Below are 21229 nucleotides of genomic sequence, written 5' to 3'. Positions count from 1 at the left end.
CTCCATTTTCTGATATTTCAATTGTGCACTAGAATGTTAACAGTTCTGAAAATGAAAAGGTATCGGTAACAAAAGATTCTTTTTACGTATGGTGGACTTATGTTTACTGATGCGATCTTGACTGTCTGCATGGTCTCCTCTATGTACAACAAGCCACAAGGGCATTTTATAATCACATTTGCAGTATCACAGGTATAGTAACCCTTGATTTTATAAGGTTTTCCAGTGCGCGGATGGTAAAAAAACCTGGCCCTTCAATACCTTTGAGCACTGCATGCGGTGGAGGCAGGGGAATGTTCCAAATTTCGGATGTGTAAGAGTTTTCTGTATCTGTCCCCCTTTCATGCTCCCTATATCTGCACGTACTAGTTGATCCCTTAAATTTGGACTCCGCTTGTTGCAGATAAGGGGTGGATTTTTTAATTCCTACACTGTTGGATATGATTTACCTAATATAAGCCAGTGCCTGCGTATAATATTATCACAATTTGTAATGGTTTTTTAATATAGAGTGTATTTTCTTACAGACCGCAACACCACGTTGATAGTTTGAAGGACTTTTGTTTTCTTTGCGGTGAATATGGATCGAAGTAAGAGGAAATTTATCTATGTCATTTCCTGTTTGTTTAATGAATTGATGATGTCATGACCAGGCGATCTGGATCTGTACCTATAAAATGTCGCTAAGTGTCATTTAGTATCATGCAGTTGAGAAAGGCTGGACGGGCCGAAACGCGTCCTGTAATTTTGTTATTTTTGAAGATGAAATAAAGAATATAACATATATAACATATTGGAAGCAGGAGGAGATTTTGAGATCTCCAACAGCCTAATAGTGTAAATTAAATTAGTAGGAAATAAGGGAGGTGTAAACAATATAAACATACGCTATACAGTCATGGCCAAAAGCTTTGAGACTGACACAAAGTTTGCTGTTTCAGTGTTTTTAAATCTTTTTGTCAGATGCTTCTATGGTAAAAGTACAATTATAAGCATTTCATTATTTTTTTATTTTTTTTTACTTTTATTGACAAAACCATCAAGTTTATGCCAAAACTTCAGTGTTGACTCGCCTTCTACAAGACGTCTGCAGTTCGCTTTGGCATGCTGGATATCAGCTTCTGGTTCAAATCCTGGATGGAGATCTGAGAATGGATTGTTGGGAGAAATTGCTCCTGGAGGATGTTTTGATGCCATTCTTTATTCATAGCAGTGTAAGGCGAACCACACCCGTGGATGAGAAGCAACCCCACACATGACTGGTCACAGGTTGCTTTACTGTTGGTATGACACAGGACTCATGGTAGCACTCATATCTTCTTCTCCAGACAATCATTTTTCCAGATGTCCCAAACAGTCTTAAAGGGATTCTGTCATCAGGTTTGGGGCTATAGAGATACGGACATGCACGGCTAGATCGCCGCTAGCATGTGCGCAATATATGTGTCCTATAGGGCTGTGTGGTTTTAATTTCTTTAAAAAAGGATTTTATAGATATGCAAATGAGTGTTGAATGTGTCCAAGGGGCTGCACTAACCTTACTTGTGCCCAGCCACGCCCGCCTGTGAAGGAGCCCAGCACCGCCTATGTCTCCTCCTTTCATCAACGATAGATTGCCGTAATCTGGCGCATGTGCGAGCTCGCGCATGCGCAGTACCGGTATAGTGTTCCTTCCCTCTGCTGGCATCAGCCTCAGGGAAAGAACTGCGCATGCGCGAGCTCGCGCATCGCGAGATTACGGCAATCTATCGTTGATGAAAGGATGAGACATAGGCGGTGCTGGGCTCCTTCACAGGCGGGCGTGACTGGGCACAGCTGGGCACAAGTAAGGTTAGTGCAGCCCCTTGGACACATTCAACACTCATTTGCATATCTATAAAATCCTTTTTTAAAGAAATTAAAACCACACAGCCCTATAGGACACATATATTGCGGACATGCTAGCGGCGATCTAGCCGTGCATGTCCGTATTTCTATAGCCCAAAACCTGGTGACAGAATCCCTTTAAGGGGGGTTCATCAGAGGAAACAATTTTACCCCAGTCCTCTGCAGTCCAATTCCTGTACTTAATGTCAGTCCATCCTCTAAGCTTTTTTTGGAGAGAAGTGGCTTCTTTGCTGTCCTTTTTGACTTGGCCATACTCCAAAAGTATGCACTCCTGAGCAAGCTCTGCACTGGTGGTGACCCAATCATGGTAGCCGAATATCCATTAGGAGACGGTCTTGGCACCTGCTGGACATTCTTGGATGCCCTGAAGCCTTATTCACAGCAATTGGACCTTTCTCTCAAGTTCTTGATGACCTGGTAAATGGTCGATTTAGATGCAATCTTACAAGCAGCAATGTCCTTGCCTGTGAAGCTCTTTTTATGCAAAGCAATGATGACTGCACGTGTTTCCTTGGGGATAACCATGGTTAACAGAAGAAGACAATGATTTCAAGTGCCTCTTCTGAAGCAACCAGCCTGATCTTCTAATTCAATCAGCATGACAGATATCAGCTTCCTTGTCCTCATTAACCATTTTCTCCTGAGCTAACAAGAAGATCACTGAAATTATGTCAGCAGGTCATTTTGTGGCAGGGCTGAAATGCAGCGGAAATGGGGCTTTTGTGATTGGTAATTTACATGGCAAGGTATGACTTTGCAATTAAATGCAATTCATCTGATCGCTCTACTTAATTTAGATTTAATGCCAATTGCTACCATAAAACACCTGTGTTAGTCTGAAAAACGTCTGGCCAAGACTGTACAAGCAGACATAAAAAATTACAGAAGCTAAAATATAATCCATGTAGTCATGCCTTCCAACCTTGTGGGTTTTACCTTTACAGCAGTCAGACTTTCATTTTTCTTATACAGAGCTTCTAATTCCCTGCATAGACACAAATGATCAAATTCAGGATGCCTTTAGCCACCACTAGAGGGAGCTCACTGTACAATATTTCTACATTCAACTCAATAATTAACCTTTATGCAGTAAGTTCCCTCTAGCCAGGCAGACAGACAGAATTGTATCATTTAACTCAGAGGATCTGAGCTGTGTACCAGAAAAATGGAGCTCTGACCAGTATAAAGATGTATTATGATATTGATGAGGGCAGAATACTGAGCCTAAAATGATATGGTGCTGAAAGACAGACATACATTTTAAGACATAAAGGTAAAATAATATTGGGTTAACATCACAAATGTTTGTCATCAATTTTGAACATTCAACAAGAGATTGTTAACCCAGACTTACAGATGCTCAGCTTGAATTTTTTTTCTTTGGATCCAAGATGGTTTTTAGCAGTGCATGAAATATCATTAATAAGCTTGGAAGTGACCTTCACGGCAACCTCGCTTTTTATAGTCATGCCAGAAGCTGTCTGCGTTGGCTGAAAGGTAAATATAACAATCACTGTAAGCAGTCCATGGAATGAGGGAGGAATCGGACAACAATGACCATTGTTAGCACAGAATTAGTCAAGTGCAGATCACAAAACCCACTGGACATGTTAAGAAAAGACCACGGGACTTGGTGACCGCAAAGCTATGGTCATCATCGATCATGTATGTCCTGGTCATTGAGTCAGAGAGACATAACAATGGCAAGCAGAGTGAATTGTGCTCGGAACAAGAAAACTTCCATGGTGATGACTCAAGTCGGTTTTCCCAAAAATGAATATAGTACATTACCAATGTGGTCAGAAATAATAAGTCACGTGCAAGTGTGTAGTGCATCTCCAGTGATTGTACACTGTACCCATCCCAATGTAATGACCTGGACTGATCAAAATTATAGTCATAAAGACCGTGCTGTAATGTTCTATACACCTTCAACTGTGCATGCCGATATATTCTAAGCACCATTTTGGAATTAGTGGTATAAGTTAGAATAATTTGGTCGTCTTGGGTGCATATAAACAGAACAAGAAAGCTACAAATTACAGAAATAATAGGGCATGCCCATGTTTTCCTGGGCTCCATTGCAGCTAAAAAATGTGAAAAAGCCTAAACCGCACCCAATTTTTTCAAACTTCAAAGCGGGAAAAAGATGCCTCTTCAGACACTGACTTGCTAATAATTTTTTGCTAATATTTTACCTTTAGACTCCCCCTAAAGCAACATGAACGACATATCAAATACACAATAAAAGCATCTGAACGATGCATGACTGTAATTACGTTATGAGGAGAGCTAGACCGAACCATAGGCACTGCGTGGAGGAGGACCTCATGCCAAGATTTGGAGAGAAGGGAAGGGGACTGGCTAATTGGCTAGGAAGGGTAGAGTTAGGTGAGGTCATGGGGGAAAGAATATAAATAGAGTGGGAATAAGGTGACAGACTTGAGATACTAATCACCCACCCAGGGGTGCAAGATGACTGATAATGAGAGGAAGGATGCGCAGTTTGGGGCCTAGAAATTATTAGAAATTTGTACAGCGGGTGGATTTATTGGTCTTTGAGATTGGGATCAAAATAATGTTGCTGAAGTTGGGGCGGAGGGAACAACCAGGTTCTGGACTCTCCAGGCAGTCAATAATGGCTTTGGTCTGGCGCCCAATTTGAAAGCAGGCTAAGATGCAGGGTTGGCTTAGGAAAAGTAGGAGCAGGTAAAATTTGTGCGAGTTTTAAGGACTGCCAAAATATGTGGACCTTGAGGATGATCCCTGTCTTTTCAGGAGGTTGTTCTATAATGTGATTTTACATATGTATGTAATAGAGGACTTAGGGAAGGGAAAAGGGTCATGGAGAAGAGAGCAGTAAGGCTACTTTCACACCTGCGTTAGGTGCGGATCCGCACCTATAATGCAAGCGCTTTTATCCGTTCAGAACGGATCTGTTTGCATTGCCATGAACATTTTATATATTTTTTTTGTTCATGATAATGCAAACGGATCCGTTTTGACTTATACTGCACCATATTGTGTCTGTGAAAACGGATCCGTCCCCATTGACTTACATTGCAAGTCAGAACGGATCCGTTTGGCTCTGCATCGTCAGGCGGACATCAAAACGCTGCAAACAGCATTTTGGTGTCCGCCTCCATAGCAGAATGGAGGCTGAACGGAGTCAAACTGATGCATTCTGAACGGATCCTTATCCTTGGGGGCTGAAGTGATCCGTTTTGGGCCGCTTGTGAGAGCCTTTAAACGGATCTCACAAGCGGACCCAGAAACGCCAGTGTGAAAGTAGCCTAACTTATTTACTATTTTATTTAGAATTTTTCCATGGCATGACAAATTTAGATGCTGACCTTCAGCTCTGGTGGATGCCAGTTTATCTCAGGCTCTGGGTTTCCTGTTGCTGAACAAGATAATGTTAACAAGTGGCCTTCAGAAGGTACTTCAACTGATTCAATCTCAGGTCCAAGATCTGGGGGTCCTAGAAATAAGATAATAGTAATTATATTTGGTAACAATTGAGCATGTATATGCTTAGAGCCTCCATACCCTCTAGAGCAGGGATGCTCAACCTGCGGCCCTCCAGCTGTTCCAAAACTACAACTCCCAGCATGCCCTAATAGCTGTAGGCTGTCCAAGCATGCTTGGAGTTGTAGTTTTGCAACAGCTGGAGGGCCGCAGGTTGAGCATCCCTGCTCTAGACTATTGTTGGCTATACCCACCAATTTTTGTAGGCCGACCAACAATCTGATTCTAATGTGTATTGGCTGCTAATGACTCTCCCCTGACAGATGATGTTGGTGGAAAGAATTGGATGCACTGTTTTTAATGCCCAATCCTTCTATTCTCCTGGGAGATAAGCCACTGCCAAAGGTCTGGTAGTAGCTTATCCTTCTCCCCATTAAAAACTCAATCAATGTAGGGAGAGACAACATCTTTATGCACAATTCCTTTCCATGTAATGCTGTCATATAGTTAAAGATGTATTCCCATCTGGATACGCCTTAAATGTCCAATAGGTGCTGGTCCCACTTCTGGGACCTGTTTCTATATTGAGAATGGGCCCTGTCTCATGTCTTTCTGTCCAATCACTTCTATAGGATCTCCAAATATAGCGGCCCCGCTCTAGTCATAAGAGTAGGTCCCAGTGGTGATCTTGTGAATGAGCCATAAATGTCCAGATGGGAATATCCCTTTAAGTGTAGTGGAGGCAGATGATCTTAGCCTGAAGTGGTTGATAACTTTGAACAACAAGTTGTATTTATCAGTACAGCCATAAGATTTTCAGTCTAGTGTCCCTTTAATACGTTAAATTAGGGGTCATTGCGTATTAAAGGAGATGTAGGAGATTAGAGTCTGTGTTTTTTCCAAAAAGAGTGCCACTTTTATCCATTTGCTATGTCGCTGTATCTGGTGTTGCAACTCAGCCTCACATAAATGAATGGGGTTGAGCTGTAATACCAAACACAGCCATTGGACAATGGTGGCGCTATTATTCTAAATCTCATAGAACACCCCCCTTAAGTGCAGCTCCTAAGGAGTCGATTTGGGTTGGTCTACAAGTTTGCTCTTACCCTCTACAACAATTGTGACACTCTCCTCTTTGCGCAGTCCTGGTACTGTGGGCACTGTAGCTTCACAAGTATAAACCCCAGAATCAGTATATGTTAGGTTACGCAAGCGATGCCTGCTGCTGCTGGAGAGAACAATACCCCCCTGTAACAGAAGATTGGGAGGAATGAAGACAAGCTCATCAGCTACTGCAAGGTGAACAGATAAGACAGCTGCAGCCTTACCTTCTTCCAGACCAGGTCGGGTCTTTCTGAGCCATCTCCTAAGCAGTTAAGAGGAACATCCTCCCCAACAGAGTGGTGGACTTGTCCAGATGGGATGAGAGATAGAGGATTTAGGTCTGCAGGAGAAAAATGGAAGGCTGTGTTATAAAGGAGAAAAACCTTATCATGCAAAAAGTCCTGAAAATGAGGTTGTATATACGTACTGTATGCACTACCTAATGTAGGCAAAGGCACATTGGCCATAGACCCCATAGGGAAATTTCCCGGTGGGCCGATGCCCAGGGGGCCACTCAAGCCCTCTTGATGGCCGCAGGCCAGGTACATAATGATCTGATGCTAAACGGCTGCAGGTGCCCTCCTCATGACGGTGATACCATACTGTGGCTGGGCAGGCAGTATTTTATGCTGTCCTGTGGTATTTGGTTCTGCTGGGGCAGTATTCTCTGCTGCACTACAGTATTGCAAGCCCCGCCTACTTCGGTTGTCCCCGCCTACATGTTTTGGCGCATCATCCCTAAATTTGGACCCACCTACAACATGTGGCCACTTTTAGTTTTATTTCCAGGGCCACTTTAAGTTTCTAATCTGCCCCTGAACGTAGGTACAGTAAATGTAGACCACACTTAAAGTGTAATTGTTTTATTTGTATTTTTTTTTTCATAAAAGTGTAGGGAAAGGATTTTATGAAATTTTCAATATACTTAAAGAGGACCTTTCACTAGTTTAAAAACTAAAAACTAACTATATCAGTGGGCAGAGCGGCGCCCAGGGGTCCCCCTGCACTTACTAGTATGTCTGGGCGCCGCTCCGTTCGCCCGGTATAGGCTCTGGTGTCTGCAGCTCCCTCTGTTGTACTGGGCGGAGTTTTTGTATTAGGGTTGTCCCTTGCTGCAGCGCTGGCCAATCGTAGCGCACAGCTCATAGCCTGGGACTGTATGCAAACAGTTTGTTCCCATTAATTGTGCTACTTGTCAGTCGACCTATGTAAAAGCACCTTAAAGGGATTTTCCAACATATTTTTTTTATTTTATCAAAATGCAGGGAGCCTGATAAAATAATGAGATCGCTTAATCTTACTTAGGGCTCATTCAGACGGCCGTATGCTGTCCGCAAAAATACTGAATGCTATCCGTTTTTTTGCGGATCCGCAAAAAAACGGATCTGCAAAAAAACGGATAGCATTCAGTATTTTTGCGGACCCATAGACTTCAATGGGGCCATGTCCTGATTTTCACGGACAAGTATAGGACATGTTTCATTTTTTTTGCGGATCCGCAAAAAAACGGATAGCATTCAGTATTTTTGCGGACAGCATACGGCCGTCTGAATGAGCCCTTACTCTGATCCAGTGCTGCCCCTCCATCCCCAGGCTGCAGCCCGTTACATGCTATTTTGGCTGCAACCAAATACGAGGATACGGCGGCAGGGCTGGATCAGAGGGTGCACAAGAAGGTAAATTTAAGTGTTTTACATGGCTAAAATTACTTTAATAGTAGGGGGTCCTGGTTGGGAGACCACTCTCACATAGTTAAACTCAATTTTAAGAGGTTGGCTTAAGACTGAAACTTATTACACAGCTACAGCTCTGAATTCGGCTACCTCTGGCAGCCCCATAGAGTTAAATTAAGTGGTGGCATGCATGGTAAACTGACACTCCATTCACACAGGAGACTCCATAACCCTGTTTTCATGAATGGTGGGGGTCACAGTGGTTGGCCTTCGATAACAACAAACTTATCACCTATCCTGTAAGTGGGTAATAGGTTTCAATCTTGGGCCAACACCTGTAAAGGGGTCTTCCAGGAACTAAATATTAATAACCAATCTTCAGAATGGCACATCAGAATGGCACATCAAAATCCTATCACTGGGGGCCAACTCACGACCCCCACTGATCAGTTGCTTGAAGGGCCTGCAGCATTCAAATAGTATGCCAAACACAATCCGTTCATGGTATAGCAGCTGTACTTGGCATCAAAGCTCAATCCCATTCTCTTGAATGAGACAGGAAAGCCATATGAGCTTCTGGAAGGCTGTGTGAGCTTTTAGAAGGCCATGTGAGCTTCTAGAAGGCCATGTGAGCTTTTAGAAGGCCATGTGAGCTTCTGGAAGGCCATGTGATCCTCTGAAAGGCCATGTGACCAATGGATGTGATGTCACAAGCCATGGAAGAGGCTATAGCACTCACCTGAGTGCCATGGCCCCTTTCAACACCTCATCAGCAAAGGTGCCAGGAGAGGTACTACTACCCAAACTGATCTGATTCTCATGTGAAGCAGGAACACCCATTAAAGGAAATGTCCATTTTACAATAATTTTTTTAATTGTATTTAAAACTAAAAAGCAACTTGACGAATTGTCTTGATTAAATAGTGTCCTCCTGTTGTGTGTATATAGCCCCCATGTTTATAGCCGGCAAACAAACCGTTTGTAGTATGATCCTATGGTAATATTTAACCGGAAGGGCCCATTAAACAGGTGAACTTGTAAACTATATCGTAGACAGTTCGAGAAATGAATCTTATATGTTACAAAGGTCCCACTTACAATGAACATCGATTTCTATCTGCTTTTTCAGCATATCCACATCAGGGCTGTCAAAATCCAGAGCCTGGCACATGTAGGTCCCACTATCCTCTCTAGAGATGTTCTGGAAAATGTAAATCCCATCTGAACCAGAATTCAGTTCCTCTCCCTCACCGCCAGCCTGAAATATGGAAATGATGACAATGAGGAACAACAGAACTGGATGAGAAGTATCATATAAAAAACATAATAGAGGACATTAAAGGGGGGGGGGAATCAATAAAACATAACTGCCATCCTTCCGAAAGAGCGCCATTTTGTACTGTAGCTTTCAAGCGATCCGGGCTACATGGCAAATCTGCAAAGGATTGAGAATATAGGTGGCCAAAGGTAAATTTGACTGACCTCTATTGGAGGTTACTGTTGAGGCAAGGTGCCTCCTAGCCAGAGACAAAACAGCAGAAGGCCCCTAGCCATTTCTAGGTTACTTCTCATTCTCTGGACTGCAAAGTGGGACAAAGGAGTATCATGGAACTCGATCAAGGATCTCATTGTATTTCTCATGTATTTTTGTAGTTCCATCCCAAGCTTCTCTTTAAAGGAGCAGCCCAAGAGCCAAAATGGTGCAGCCATTATGCAGCGCCTTTACACACTCCCAAAGCTTTAACTTGCACTCACCTCCTTCTGCTTTTGGAACAAGTAAGTAGGGGCCGGGTTGCCGTCTCCCTCACAACGTAGAGTCACTTTGTCCCCTTCCTTAAGGGGCTGATCAGGTGACACGGTTAACTTCACATTTTCTGTATAATCTGGAAGTAAAAAGGAAAAGGGGGAGTAAAATGAAACAAAAATCCAAGAAGAAGGTGGATGATGGGTGTGATTAGTCTTACTTACAGTGGAGGGACAGTTTGAATTCCCTTGACTCCTTTTGACTTGTGGATTCCCCTGGTAGGGGGACCTCTGCCTTACAGGAAAATACTGCATCAGCGTCTGCTTTGGTGGGCTTCAGGTAAAGTGTGCTGGAGACCGTGAACAAACCCGATGCCTCGGTGGTTGTGCGGGAGGAGGCATATAAATCTGTAGGTGGTAGGGAGTCTTACGTTAAAAGGCTAGTCAGAATCTCTGGATGACAACCAAAATGTCCGCTATAAGGGGTTGTCACTCCTAAAAGGCAAATATGGCTACTACGGGCCTCTATTACATGGGCCAACAAGCCACATTCCCGATCATTGTCCCATGTAAACATTATGAGGACAGTCTGGATCTACAAATATCTGCACACATTAGATTGTTGGTATACCCTGCTGGACCCCTTTAAGTTATATGGGCAATTTAAAGGTAGTGTCCACTTTAGAAATTCCTTTTTTGTCATCTAATGATGAGCTTATCCCATTCCCTGCTGCTGGGATCCTGAGAAATCAGCTGGAAACTCCAGAGGAACCAGGGACAGGTATTTTAGTCCTCTACAGCGCCACTGCAGGAGAAACGAGGCATTGCAATTCCCACTGAAATCAATAGGCGGTCTGTGTAATGCCCAGTAGTGCCAGGTCCACCTCAGCTAGAGGTGCTCTTTGCTGGCAATGTGTCACCAAAATAGTTTTCTGCCGGTTTCTACTCTTTTTTTTTAACCTCTTTTTTTTTTTCTGATTGAGGATTTTTTATTCCATTTTCTGGACATGATTATGGGGACGGCCACCTTGGTTGAGCTGTTTTAAACAGCATTTAGAGATATGCTTTACAGCACCTCATTGACTTCTATGGGACAGTTTTCTAGGCGTGCTCTTTGACCTGGGCAGAGGTCAGGATTGAGTAGATAAGCTTTGACAATCACCTACTGTAAATGGTGGATACGGTGTTATCTATAGAGAGGTGATATCTGTTATTATAATCCTGTCTGTAATGATACGCAGATAACTGCACCTATTACTAGAATTAGTGGCCAGTTCAAAAAGTGCATGATTTTATTTTCAATATAGATAGTGACATGGAAAATTGAAAATAACATCAGCAAAAAATACCTTTAACATAAAAAATGATTTACACAATAGGTCATCGAAGGTTCATATAAATGACTCCACTTTACCTGATGTTTTCTCAACTCCAGCATTCAGAGGAACTTGGTTTCTGTACCACTGGATAGTAGGTGCAGGGTAGGAATTTCTACTGATGCAAGTCCCAACCTTGGGTATAAAAGTGAGAAAAAAGGAATAAAAATATCACCGCGTCCTGTAGAGACAACAGCCCAAAGAACTTACAATCAGAACGAGAGTATTCCATTACCTCTGCTGCTAAAGGTTCTGTGATGGATAATACTTGGGAACTGACAGATAGTTCCAGGGACGAAGGTGACACTAAAGATACAGGGAATGTTATTGTAATATGTATTATTATACTTTATTATATTACATCACATTATTTTACATATTACGGTGTCTTACACCACATCATTTCATATTATATCATACACGATTATCCTACATCATATCGTGTAATGATCAGATAATTTTATATTTGATATTACACAATTATTTCATATACTACATCAGTTGATATTATATTATACATTACAGTATACCATATTCTATTCCATCATTTTATGTTACATTACACACAATTATGTGATATATTATACTACATAATTTGATATTATATTATGTTATACTATATTCTATCAGATAATTTTATATTACATTATACACTATTATTTTGTATATTATACTGTTACTTGATATCATAATATAGACTATTATGCTACATTACACTATAATATACATATATTATACTGTATTAGTATTATTATTAGATGCGACTTACCGTATATAGTACAATACACTGCTCCAGTTGCTGCAGAAATATACTACAGAGCCCATTGAGCAAGATCAGTCACGGTGGCAACCCTCCCCCCCCAACCACTGCCAGCTTCTGTAGACTGAGGGGTGCTAGTATCTGCCTGACATCCACTCATCTTATGAAAACAAAGATACCACCTACAACTCCCCCTTCCCCCACCAAAAAAACGACATGGTCGATATATGTGAAAGTGTAGGACTGAAACATCTGATGGTCACAGCTACTATCCCCCATGTCTGCCACCACCACTGCATGGCTTCAGAGGAAACTAAAGGTCTGGCAGGCAAGTATCAGATCTGTGTTTCTGTCCACAGCGCATAGTAGGGGGGTCTCTCCCCATAAACATCAGGTTGTTAGAGGATCTGCCTCATTCCCCAACCAAAAATCTAAGGTCTATATTGGCCAGCAATAGTATATGAGGGATGACGACGAGTGCTAACCAGTAATATGTATGAATTATTTACAAGTACCAGATGTTAGTACTCACCAAAAACCTTCAGCTGAGTGCTGCCCTCACCAGTCCCTTCACTCCCTCCATTCACTCTGCAAGTAAATTCATTTTCATCCTTTACATGGATGTCATTTATGACCAGACTGTTGTCACTCCTGATCGCCGCTCTGCTGCTGAACACCGTGTCCGGGTCTACTGTTGTCTTCCCACCATTGAAGGTTGCGATGCGAGTCCTTTGTCCCTCCTGGTCTGTCTGTGGGTCAGAGGTGTGGATAAAGGTACATGAAGCAATTGTTGATAAGCGATTTTTAAAGGGGAAATCACATGACCTTTTGACAAGTCATAGATGTCTGAGACGGCTCTGATCAAGTCTGATCTCAGACCACCACTGATTTCCACAATGAGAGGACTCTACAGAGTGCTTTGACATGGCTTATCCATTCAACTCAACTTTGATTGATTTGAATGGATATTTTCACTTACACACATTTCTGAGCAGTGCCAAAGGGGTCGGAGGTCCCTATAGAACTTTTCACACTGGAAATCAGTGGTGGCCCAAGATCACAGATACCACCTGACTCTTGGGCATATCATAATGTCAATCTGCATAAAGTTCCCTTCAAGGTTTCTTTTTACAACCACCTTCACATGATTGTTCAATAATCAGAAACAACGTGTCGTCCCGTTCACATGGATGAAGAATTTTTTAAGTTTGCTCATTTTGGTTCAAATCTTACCCATTGCTATTATGTGTAAATGAAGATGAATGCTAGAAATGTCACAGAAAGTTTCTTTTTGCTTTGTGGTTATTGATACTGCTCAAAAGGAGGTAGTGACACATTTATTCTAATTTATACTAGAAAAAAAAATCATTGTTTGCCAGAGCCTATCACTCTGTGTAAAAAGGGATGTGCAGCCAACAAACAATGAAACTATGTGGGGATGAAAGATCGTAGTGGCTTTTGTTCATCCCCAATGATCAGGACTGTAAATGGGCCCTAAAACTAGTGCAAAAGACGTCAGTCTTTGTAAGTCGGCCCCAAAGCTTTGTCCAGATAAACCTGTGAGCATCAAAAAATCTCATTTCAGTCCCCAATTTTCAGCTGAATCATCCATTATATTGCAAACCTCCTGGTTGCCAGAACAATGGTCTGCTGACACTAGGAGTCCCAGGACAATGCAACTCTGATATATGTGGTTCCAGGACAGATTAAGCAGCGGCATGTTGAGCACTTACAAAACATGGCTTGTCGAGATGCAGGTGCCCTGTGTCCTGTCCATTCTTATTCAACCTAAGCTCACACAATGATACTGAAATCCAGCTACTATAATACTGGAAGGGCCAATCCCTTTCTATGTAGCAGGTCCCCTGGTGATCAGCAGATTGTGTGGGATCCCCAGATTAGCTATAGTATTTTCCTCACTGAAATCAATTGTACATTGCCAAGACTGCAGTGGTCGTCCAGGGCAAGAGGTAGCCCATGCAGCAGTACCTGACCAGTGAAAGACCATAACGTCCATGTACTCCAGTAGGGAAACATCATCTCCCTTTAACTGGGTCACCTAGATTGTACTACCGATTTCCTTTTGCTGGGTTCCCTGAAGATTGCTATTATTGGCAGGGAAATCACAAGACTGAATGCTGGCTGTCACCTGACTGATTGGTTGGATTTTGCCAATAAAATCAATGCGCAGTCTGATGATTTCACTAGGGCCTTCAGAGGAAGAGCCGCCCTTTGCAGCAGTATTGCTTTCTGTTATGGCTTAGCGTTTATTCACACATCATGGACAAGATGCAAGACTTAGCAGCAGCAAACTGGACTGGATGTGTGAACAGACTCTAAAGACCCCATTCTATGATCTTATCATACCCCAGCGGCACATATGTGGATAACCCCTTTAACATTAAAAAAAAAAATCACATGTTCTTTATGGTATATTCACATGTAGCAGATTTGTAGCAGGCATTTCTGCAAATGAAAATCAGTTTTATTAATCTGAATGTTTTAGTTTTTTTTGGGTGGATTTCTGCAGGCTCAATTCAAATGGATAGACCGCGTGCAGAAATTTCTGTAATAAATCTACCACATGTGAATTTTTTGTCTTCTTCTGCTAAGAAAACGGCAAGACAACCTATAAAGCCACCATTATAGATGTCAAAGAGGTTGTGAGCCAGGTTTCCTATAGTCTTGAAAGGCAGATCTCCTCTGGTGTAAGAGCATAAACAGGGTGACAGCCCTGGGGGAGATAAAAAAGTCACCTAATAGGTTGTCACACAGATTTCTCAGAAATGTATTTAGTTAGGCAACATCCGAATAGAGTTTCTCACAATTTGATGGATGATTCAAGTTCTTATATTGGGGGAATTTGAACGGGAGATGTCTTCGTAGATGCACACACCACTTGACAGTTATCATTGTCTACTTACATAGGACCACTCCACGCTGTACTTCGGGGATCCGCTGAACTTCGGCTTACACATGAAGATTGCCTCATCACCGACCTGAACCTCAACCTTTGGTGGGACGGTAACAGTCACTGCACAGAGACAGCCTGTGAGACAGAAGAAACATGGTTGTCAGCCACATCATCCACAATGGAGCTGCTCAAGTTACGAGAAGTGCCCTACAGCACTGTATGGCTACTGGGACCCCTCTCATGCCAGTGGCAGACAATACCGGGGGCCAATGGCACTAAGGATAACATTTCATCACTGGAACCAGAGTTGGAAGCATATGAATGGCAGCTGCAAACAGGCAAAGAACCACATCACTGGCACTTTGCCAAGGAACATATGTAAGATACTTGGCACCACCTTCAATATCACTGCCACTTAGAACAGCCACAAGCCATATACAGCATTTGATAGTCCATAAATTCTTATAGGACCTGTTTTTGGCACAAACTGAGGAAAGACCAATTATGAGACTCATGATTAAAAACAGAAAAGTGGCCTCACACCATGTTTTGTGAATCTCATTGTAAAATCTGCGAATAGACTGCACCATGTGAATACAGGAGGCTTATATATTCTTCATGACCATCCAATAATACAGAATAGTTATAATTAATGGCAGACCTGTGACATCTGATATCTGTTAGACCCTTGTTTGTCTAGTGCCATACGTACATGGCAGTCACTTATCTTTCCTGCTATAGTGTAATAATATAAATGGCGGAGATAATGTTGGGTGCACCATCAATCATTCAGTTTTATCCCAGATTACTGGTGATATTTCATTCATGGTCCTAGTTCCTACTATCAGTGTGCGAAAAAAGGGCTGCCCCGTATTTCTTCTGTCTAACAGAGGACACAGACCACCATCCGGCATTCACTTGAAGTTCTTTACATATTTCTGCATATTAGTCATGTTTACGATGGGATTATGAAGGTCAGTAGATGCATATCTCAGTCTTAACAGATCTACCAGATTTGATGGACTGGCTCTTTGGAAAATTTGCCCAACCTCTGGTTTCCAAGACATTTAATATCACCCACGGGGACATACATATGTCTCCAAGACTTTACTTGGTCTATGAGTATGCAAGCTTTATGATTCCACCTCCTGAATGCTTCGGAAGTTTTGACTCATATCCATTGTTCAACGATGTGGCACTGCATGGCACACGTCATGCTTCCCCTCATCAAACCATAGTCCTTTGTCTTTAATTCCTGGCATACATACAATATGATAGTCAGTTCCTGTCCTTATTATCTGCATATACAGAACTCCCCCTACCCCCATAAAAAATATACAGCTCTATCTTAAAGGGAACCTCTTATTTGGAAAATCCCTGTCCATATGACTTTTTAGGGTACATGGGCATCATAGAGGAGGTTCTCTTGCTCAGGGCCCATTCTTGAGCTCTCGTCCTGGAGGAGTCCACATTACCCTGTATGTAATACATGTCTGCCCTTTCAACTGAGTGGGTGCCATGTAATGATATATTTATCCTGAGGTGGGCGCTACAGAGGAAATCTAAGGTTGTTCTACTGGGGAGAAGCAGATGGGATTAAAGGGCATTTTTCAGCAGATTTGTACCTATGAAACTTGCTGACCTGTGGCTTATACATTTGACAGCTAAATCCTTTGTGTTGGTCCCATGTTCATGTTGATGTATGCAAATAAGTCTCTAGGAGCAACGGCGGCGTTATCGTTACACTTGGAGGCTCCGCTCTCTCTACAACTGCCAAGCCCTCTGCACTTTGATTGACTTTGGAGAAATCAAGAAGTCAGGACCAGGTGTGATGATGTTTTCACTGCCCCGTCAATCAAAGTGCAGAGGGTGTGGCGGTTGCAGAGAGAGCAGAGGCTCTAGGTGTAACAGCAACGCCCCCATTGCTCCTAGAGACTAATTTGCATATATTAAAACGTAACTTTTCTCAGCAATGCGGGCATATATGAATATGGAACCAACACAGATGCCTTCAGCTGCTAAGTGCACATGTAACAGGTCAGCCAGGTGCAAATCTGCTGACAGATGTCCTTTAAGTTTCCATACTGAATGTCACCCAGAGAAAGTTATATGTTCCGTTAGCAGGAAATGCTATCTAACGGAGTTGTGGAAGCCGCTGCCAATACCTACAGCAAGGGGAAATGTAATACTACATGGCAGTCCTTCAGAGGAATAGAGGGACATGTATTACAATACACGTGTGAGAGTCTCTCTCTAAACATGACAACTCCCTCTATGATGTCCCATAGGCACGGTATAGGCAATCCCAATCAAAATGAGTATAAAAAGCATTTCCAGTACATTATTATATCTAACATTGTAAGAAATCTTCAAAATACGTCAGAAAATACAGACGTAGCAGAGCTGAATTTGTCTTTTGGGGCTGCATTGTTTTTGCATTAAGTATCATTGTTGGGTTAAGATCATAAAGTAGGTTAGCAGCAGTCCTATGTAAAACAACAGATCTCCCAATGAGTTATGACAAACCCAGCCCTGCTATATTTCTATGCTTCTTCACTGCATTAAGGTCCGTGTCTCTTGCAGTTTCCCAGCGCGATGTTCCATTTTTATGCATCCTATTAGAATGCATTCCCATACAGTAGTGGAGAATGAAGCCTGTATGATCATGACGGACATTTCCCCGCTCGGAGGCTCCTCTTACCCCCTCCTGATGACTATTAACACCGTAGAGGTCATGTGAGCACGTGTGAGAAAGTGATCGTCATGTCAAGGAAGGAATTCGTTCTTTAAATAGCTAGGCCAAGGTAGATCAAAAGCTGCACTTGGGTCCAGTCACTGACAGCAGGCACTGGTCTTGAAAAAGCTGCATACTCAGTAAGCTTTTGACAAAACTTAGATTGCAGTTATGTAACATCTATTTCTCCCTGTTTTCAGTCCTTCAATGGGATATCAGTGAGGAATTTCAGACCAGTATCCACCCCTATGGCATGTTACACCGCCATTTCTGATAATCTGGCGCAGCGTGTGATTGATCTAAGCAATTATTATGAAAATGGCATTGGGGGTCTATATCCAGTCCTCATAGCCAGCCCCAGCATTAGTGAGAAAGAGTCTGTTTTTGTCTCATAAACACCACCACTCGTGTCTAGTTGTGTTGGTAATGCAGCTCTGCCTAATACTGCAGTACCCCACACAGACCACCGTCAAGGGTGGCGCCATTACTGAAAAACAAGCAGACCTTTTTTCTAATCACATACAACCCAAGTTAATGATCCAGCTCTGACATTATTTCAGACTGGCATCATACAGAGACTTCTCTGTAAACAGGTTAGATGTCCCCTATATTATTGTGGACCTACAGAAACATCTGCACGGACCAAGAATCAGCAACCTTCAGCACTCCAACTCCCAGAATCCTGCTTTCACTTCTACAGGAGTTACAGCTGAGTGTGCATGGTGGGAGTTGTAGTTTCACAGCAGCTGCCATGGACTATATGAGTGACTACATACACTGCTCAAAAAAATAAAAGGAACACAAAAATAACACATCCTAGATCTGAGTTAATTAAATATTCTTCTGAAATACTTTGTTCTTTACATAGTTGAATGTGCTGACAACAAAATCAAACAAAAATTAAAAAATGGAAATCAAATTTTTCAACCCATGGAGGTCTGGATTTGGAGTCACACTCAAAACTAAAGTGGAAAAACACACTACAGGCTGATCCAACTTTGATGTAATGTCCCTAAAACAAGTCAAAATGAGGCTCAGTAGTGTGTGTGGCCTCCACGTGCCTGTATGACCTCCCTACAATGCCTGTGCATGCTCCTGATGAGGTGGCGGACGGTCTCCTGAGGGATCTCCTCCCAGACCTGGACTAAAGCATCTGCCAACTCCTGGACAGTCTGTGGTGCAACGTGACGAAGGTGGATAGAGCGAGACATGATGTCCCAGATGTGCTCAATTGGATTCAGGTCTGGGGAACGGGCGGGCCAGTCCATAGCATCAATGCCTTCGTCTTGCAGGAACTGCTGACACACTCCAGCCACATGAGGTCTAGCATTGTCTTGCATTAGGAGGAACCCAGGGCCAACCGCACCAGCATATGGTCTCACAAGGGGTCTGAGGATCTCATCTCGGTACCTAATGGCAGTCAGGCTACCTCTGGCGAGCACATGGAGGGCTGTGCGGCCCTCCAAAGAAATGCCACCCCACACCATTACTGACCCAATGCCAAACCGGTCATGCTGGAGGATGTTGCAGGCAGCAGAACGTTCTCCACGGCGTCTCCAGACTCTGTCACGTCTGTCACATGTGCTCAGTGTGAACCTGCTTTCATCTGTGAAGAGCACAGGGCGCCAGTGGCCAATTTGCCAATCTTGGTGTTCTCTGGCAAATGCCAAACGTCCTGTACGGTGTTGGGCTGTAAGCACAACCCCCACCTGTGTAAGTCGGGCCCTCATATCACCCTCATGGAGTCTGTTTCTGACCGTTTGAGCAGACACATGCACATTTGTGGCCTGCTGGAGGTCATTTTGCAGGGCTCTGGCAGTGCTCCTCCTGTTCCTCCTTGCACAAAGGCGGAGGTAGCGGTCCTGCTGCTGGGTTGTTGCCCTCCTACGGCCTCCTCCACGTCTCCTGATGTACTGGCCTGTCTCCTGGTAGCGCCTCCATGCTCTGGACACTACGCTGACAGACACAGCAAACCTTCTTGCCACAGCTCGCATTGATGTGCCATCCTGGATAAGCTGCACTACCTGAGCCACTTGTGTGGGTTGTAGACTCCGTCTCATGCTACCACTAGAGTGAAAGCACCGCCAGCATTCAAAAGTGACCAAAACATCAGCCAGGAAGCATAGGAACTGAGAAGTGGTCTGTTGTCACCACCTGCAGAACCACTCCTTTATTGGGGGTGTCTTGCTAATTGCCTAAAATTTCCACTTGTTGTCTATCCCATTTGCACAACAGCATGTGAAATTGATTGTCACTCAGTGTTGCTTCCTAAGTGGACAGTTTGATTTCACAGAAGTGTGATTGACTTGGAGTTACATTGTGTTCTTTAAGTGTTCCCTTTATTTTTTTGAGCAGTGTATATGCAGCCACCTTTCTACAGGCCGGATATTGAATGGAGACAGATTCGAAGACCCTCTGATGACTCCGTAATGTGTCAGATTGGCCACCACAGTCCCTGGTTTATGTTCTGCGTGACAGGCTAAACACACATGAACGGTCTCACGGTCCTACCCGACGCGGCTATTTCTAACTCTAAATAGTTCACTATTTCTGGGGCTGTGGGAAACAGATCCACGGGTCTTTCCTACTGTATAAAAAAGTATTCACACACGTTGTGCTGCATTATTTTTATCCTTTCTTCTATTCTCGGAGAAATAAAGACATTATTTATTGAAGGGGCAAATATGGAATGCAATCTTTCCCTTTTTTGTACATTATTGAAGCGTTGCACATAGAGCAAATATTAAAATAGTGCCCTTTTCAGGAGCTGCTTGACACTATCACATTCCTAATTTCCTATGACAGGAGGTCCTGGAGCCCCAATGCACCATTATTCATCATTGGCTGCAGCAAGTGGAGATCAATTCCAGTCTCTACGGGCCCCACTTATTCTATGGTATCTTCATATCAAAAATGCACATGTAGGAAGGTGTCTAGACAGGACGCCCCTACCCCATTTTGAACTATCCAGTTACAGACAGTGGGGTACATACAAGTGTTTCCATAACATGGACAGTCTACCATGAAGCTACCCCTAGCTACATTAGCTGAGGAGTATCCAAAAGTTCAGTGACCAGCTTATCATTAGAGCACCCTATTACCAAAAATAGGTGTCCAAAACTTCTTCAAAGAAACTGTGTCACAGGGACCGGACACTTTAATTAGAACTTGCTATAATAGTATATTAACAATAGACTGGAAGGTACAATTTCCTACTAAACAGGCTACCAAAGAGCCAGTCAAGAGACGGACAACACTGTGGTGAATATTATAAGCCACATTTCCCTGCAAGCATGACTCCTTACAAACTGGAAAAGTCCAGGGGTCAAGGAGATGGGGTCTTGTTGTCCTGATCCACTACAGGTTGCCATCCAGAAGGCATGATTGCAACCTATAGTTTGGCTCTAAGGGTGGGTTCACATCACACTGTATGCCTCTGTGTAATGTATACGTTAGGAAAAAAAAGGATACAAAAATGCAGCAGACCATGTTCTTGTATTCTGCAGAGTCCGATAAAAAAAGTATACTTTTTTTTACAGTCCATTCACACGTTTGTAGTGTATTGCGGAT

At 43.0% G+C, this 21229-nt stretch overlaps 1 protein-coding gene across 1 annotated transcript in view; it reads right to left on the bottom strand.

Moving 5' to 3' along the window:
- BCAM (basal cell adhesion molecule (Lutheran blood group)) overlaps nucleotides 1-21229 on the bottom strand; it is a 65495-nt gene that overhangs the window by 17026 nt on the left and 27240 nt on the right. Inside the window, exons 2-12 of the mRNA XM_040434269.1 lie at nucleotides 14936-15060; nucleotides 12544-12760; nucleotides 11487-11557; nucleotides 11290-11386; nucleotides 10101-10283; nucleotides 9888-10015; nucleotides 9231-9390; nucleotides 6684-6799; nucleotides 6462-6603; nucleotides 5241-5368; nucleotides 3242-3377 (exon numbers count right to left, since the gene is read on the bottom strand). Of these exons, the coding sequence (XP_040290203.1) occupies nucleotides 3242-3377; nucleotides 5241-5368; nucleotides 6462-6603; nucleotides 6684-6799; nucleotides 9231-9390; nucleotides 9888-10015; nucleotides 10101-10283; nucleotides 11290-11386; nucleotides 11487-11557; nucleotides 12544-12760; nucleotides 14936-15060 (1503 nt within the window). The remainder of the gene's footprint in view (nucleotides 1-3241; nucleotides 3378-5240; nucleotides 5369-6461; nucleotides 6604-6683; nucleotides 6800-9230; nucleotides 9391-9887; nucleotides 10016-10100; nucleotides 10284-11289; nucleotides 11387-11486; nucleotides 11558-12543; nucleotides 12761-14935; nucleotides 15061-21229) is intronic.

This window comes from Bufo bufo, chromosome 1, assembly GCF_905171765.1.
Source record: "Bufo bufo chromosome 1, aBufBuf1.1, whole genome shotgun sequence".
NCBI lineage: Eukaryota > Metazoa > Chordata > Amphibia > Anura > Bufonidae > Bufo > Bufo bufo.
The sequence above is the reverse complement of the archived record's forward strand: the minus strand, read 5'-3'. Positions and strand labels throughout refer to the sequence as shown.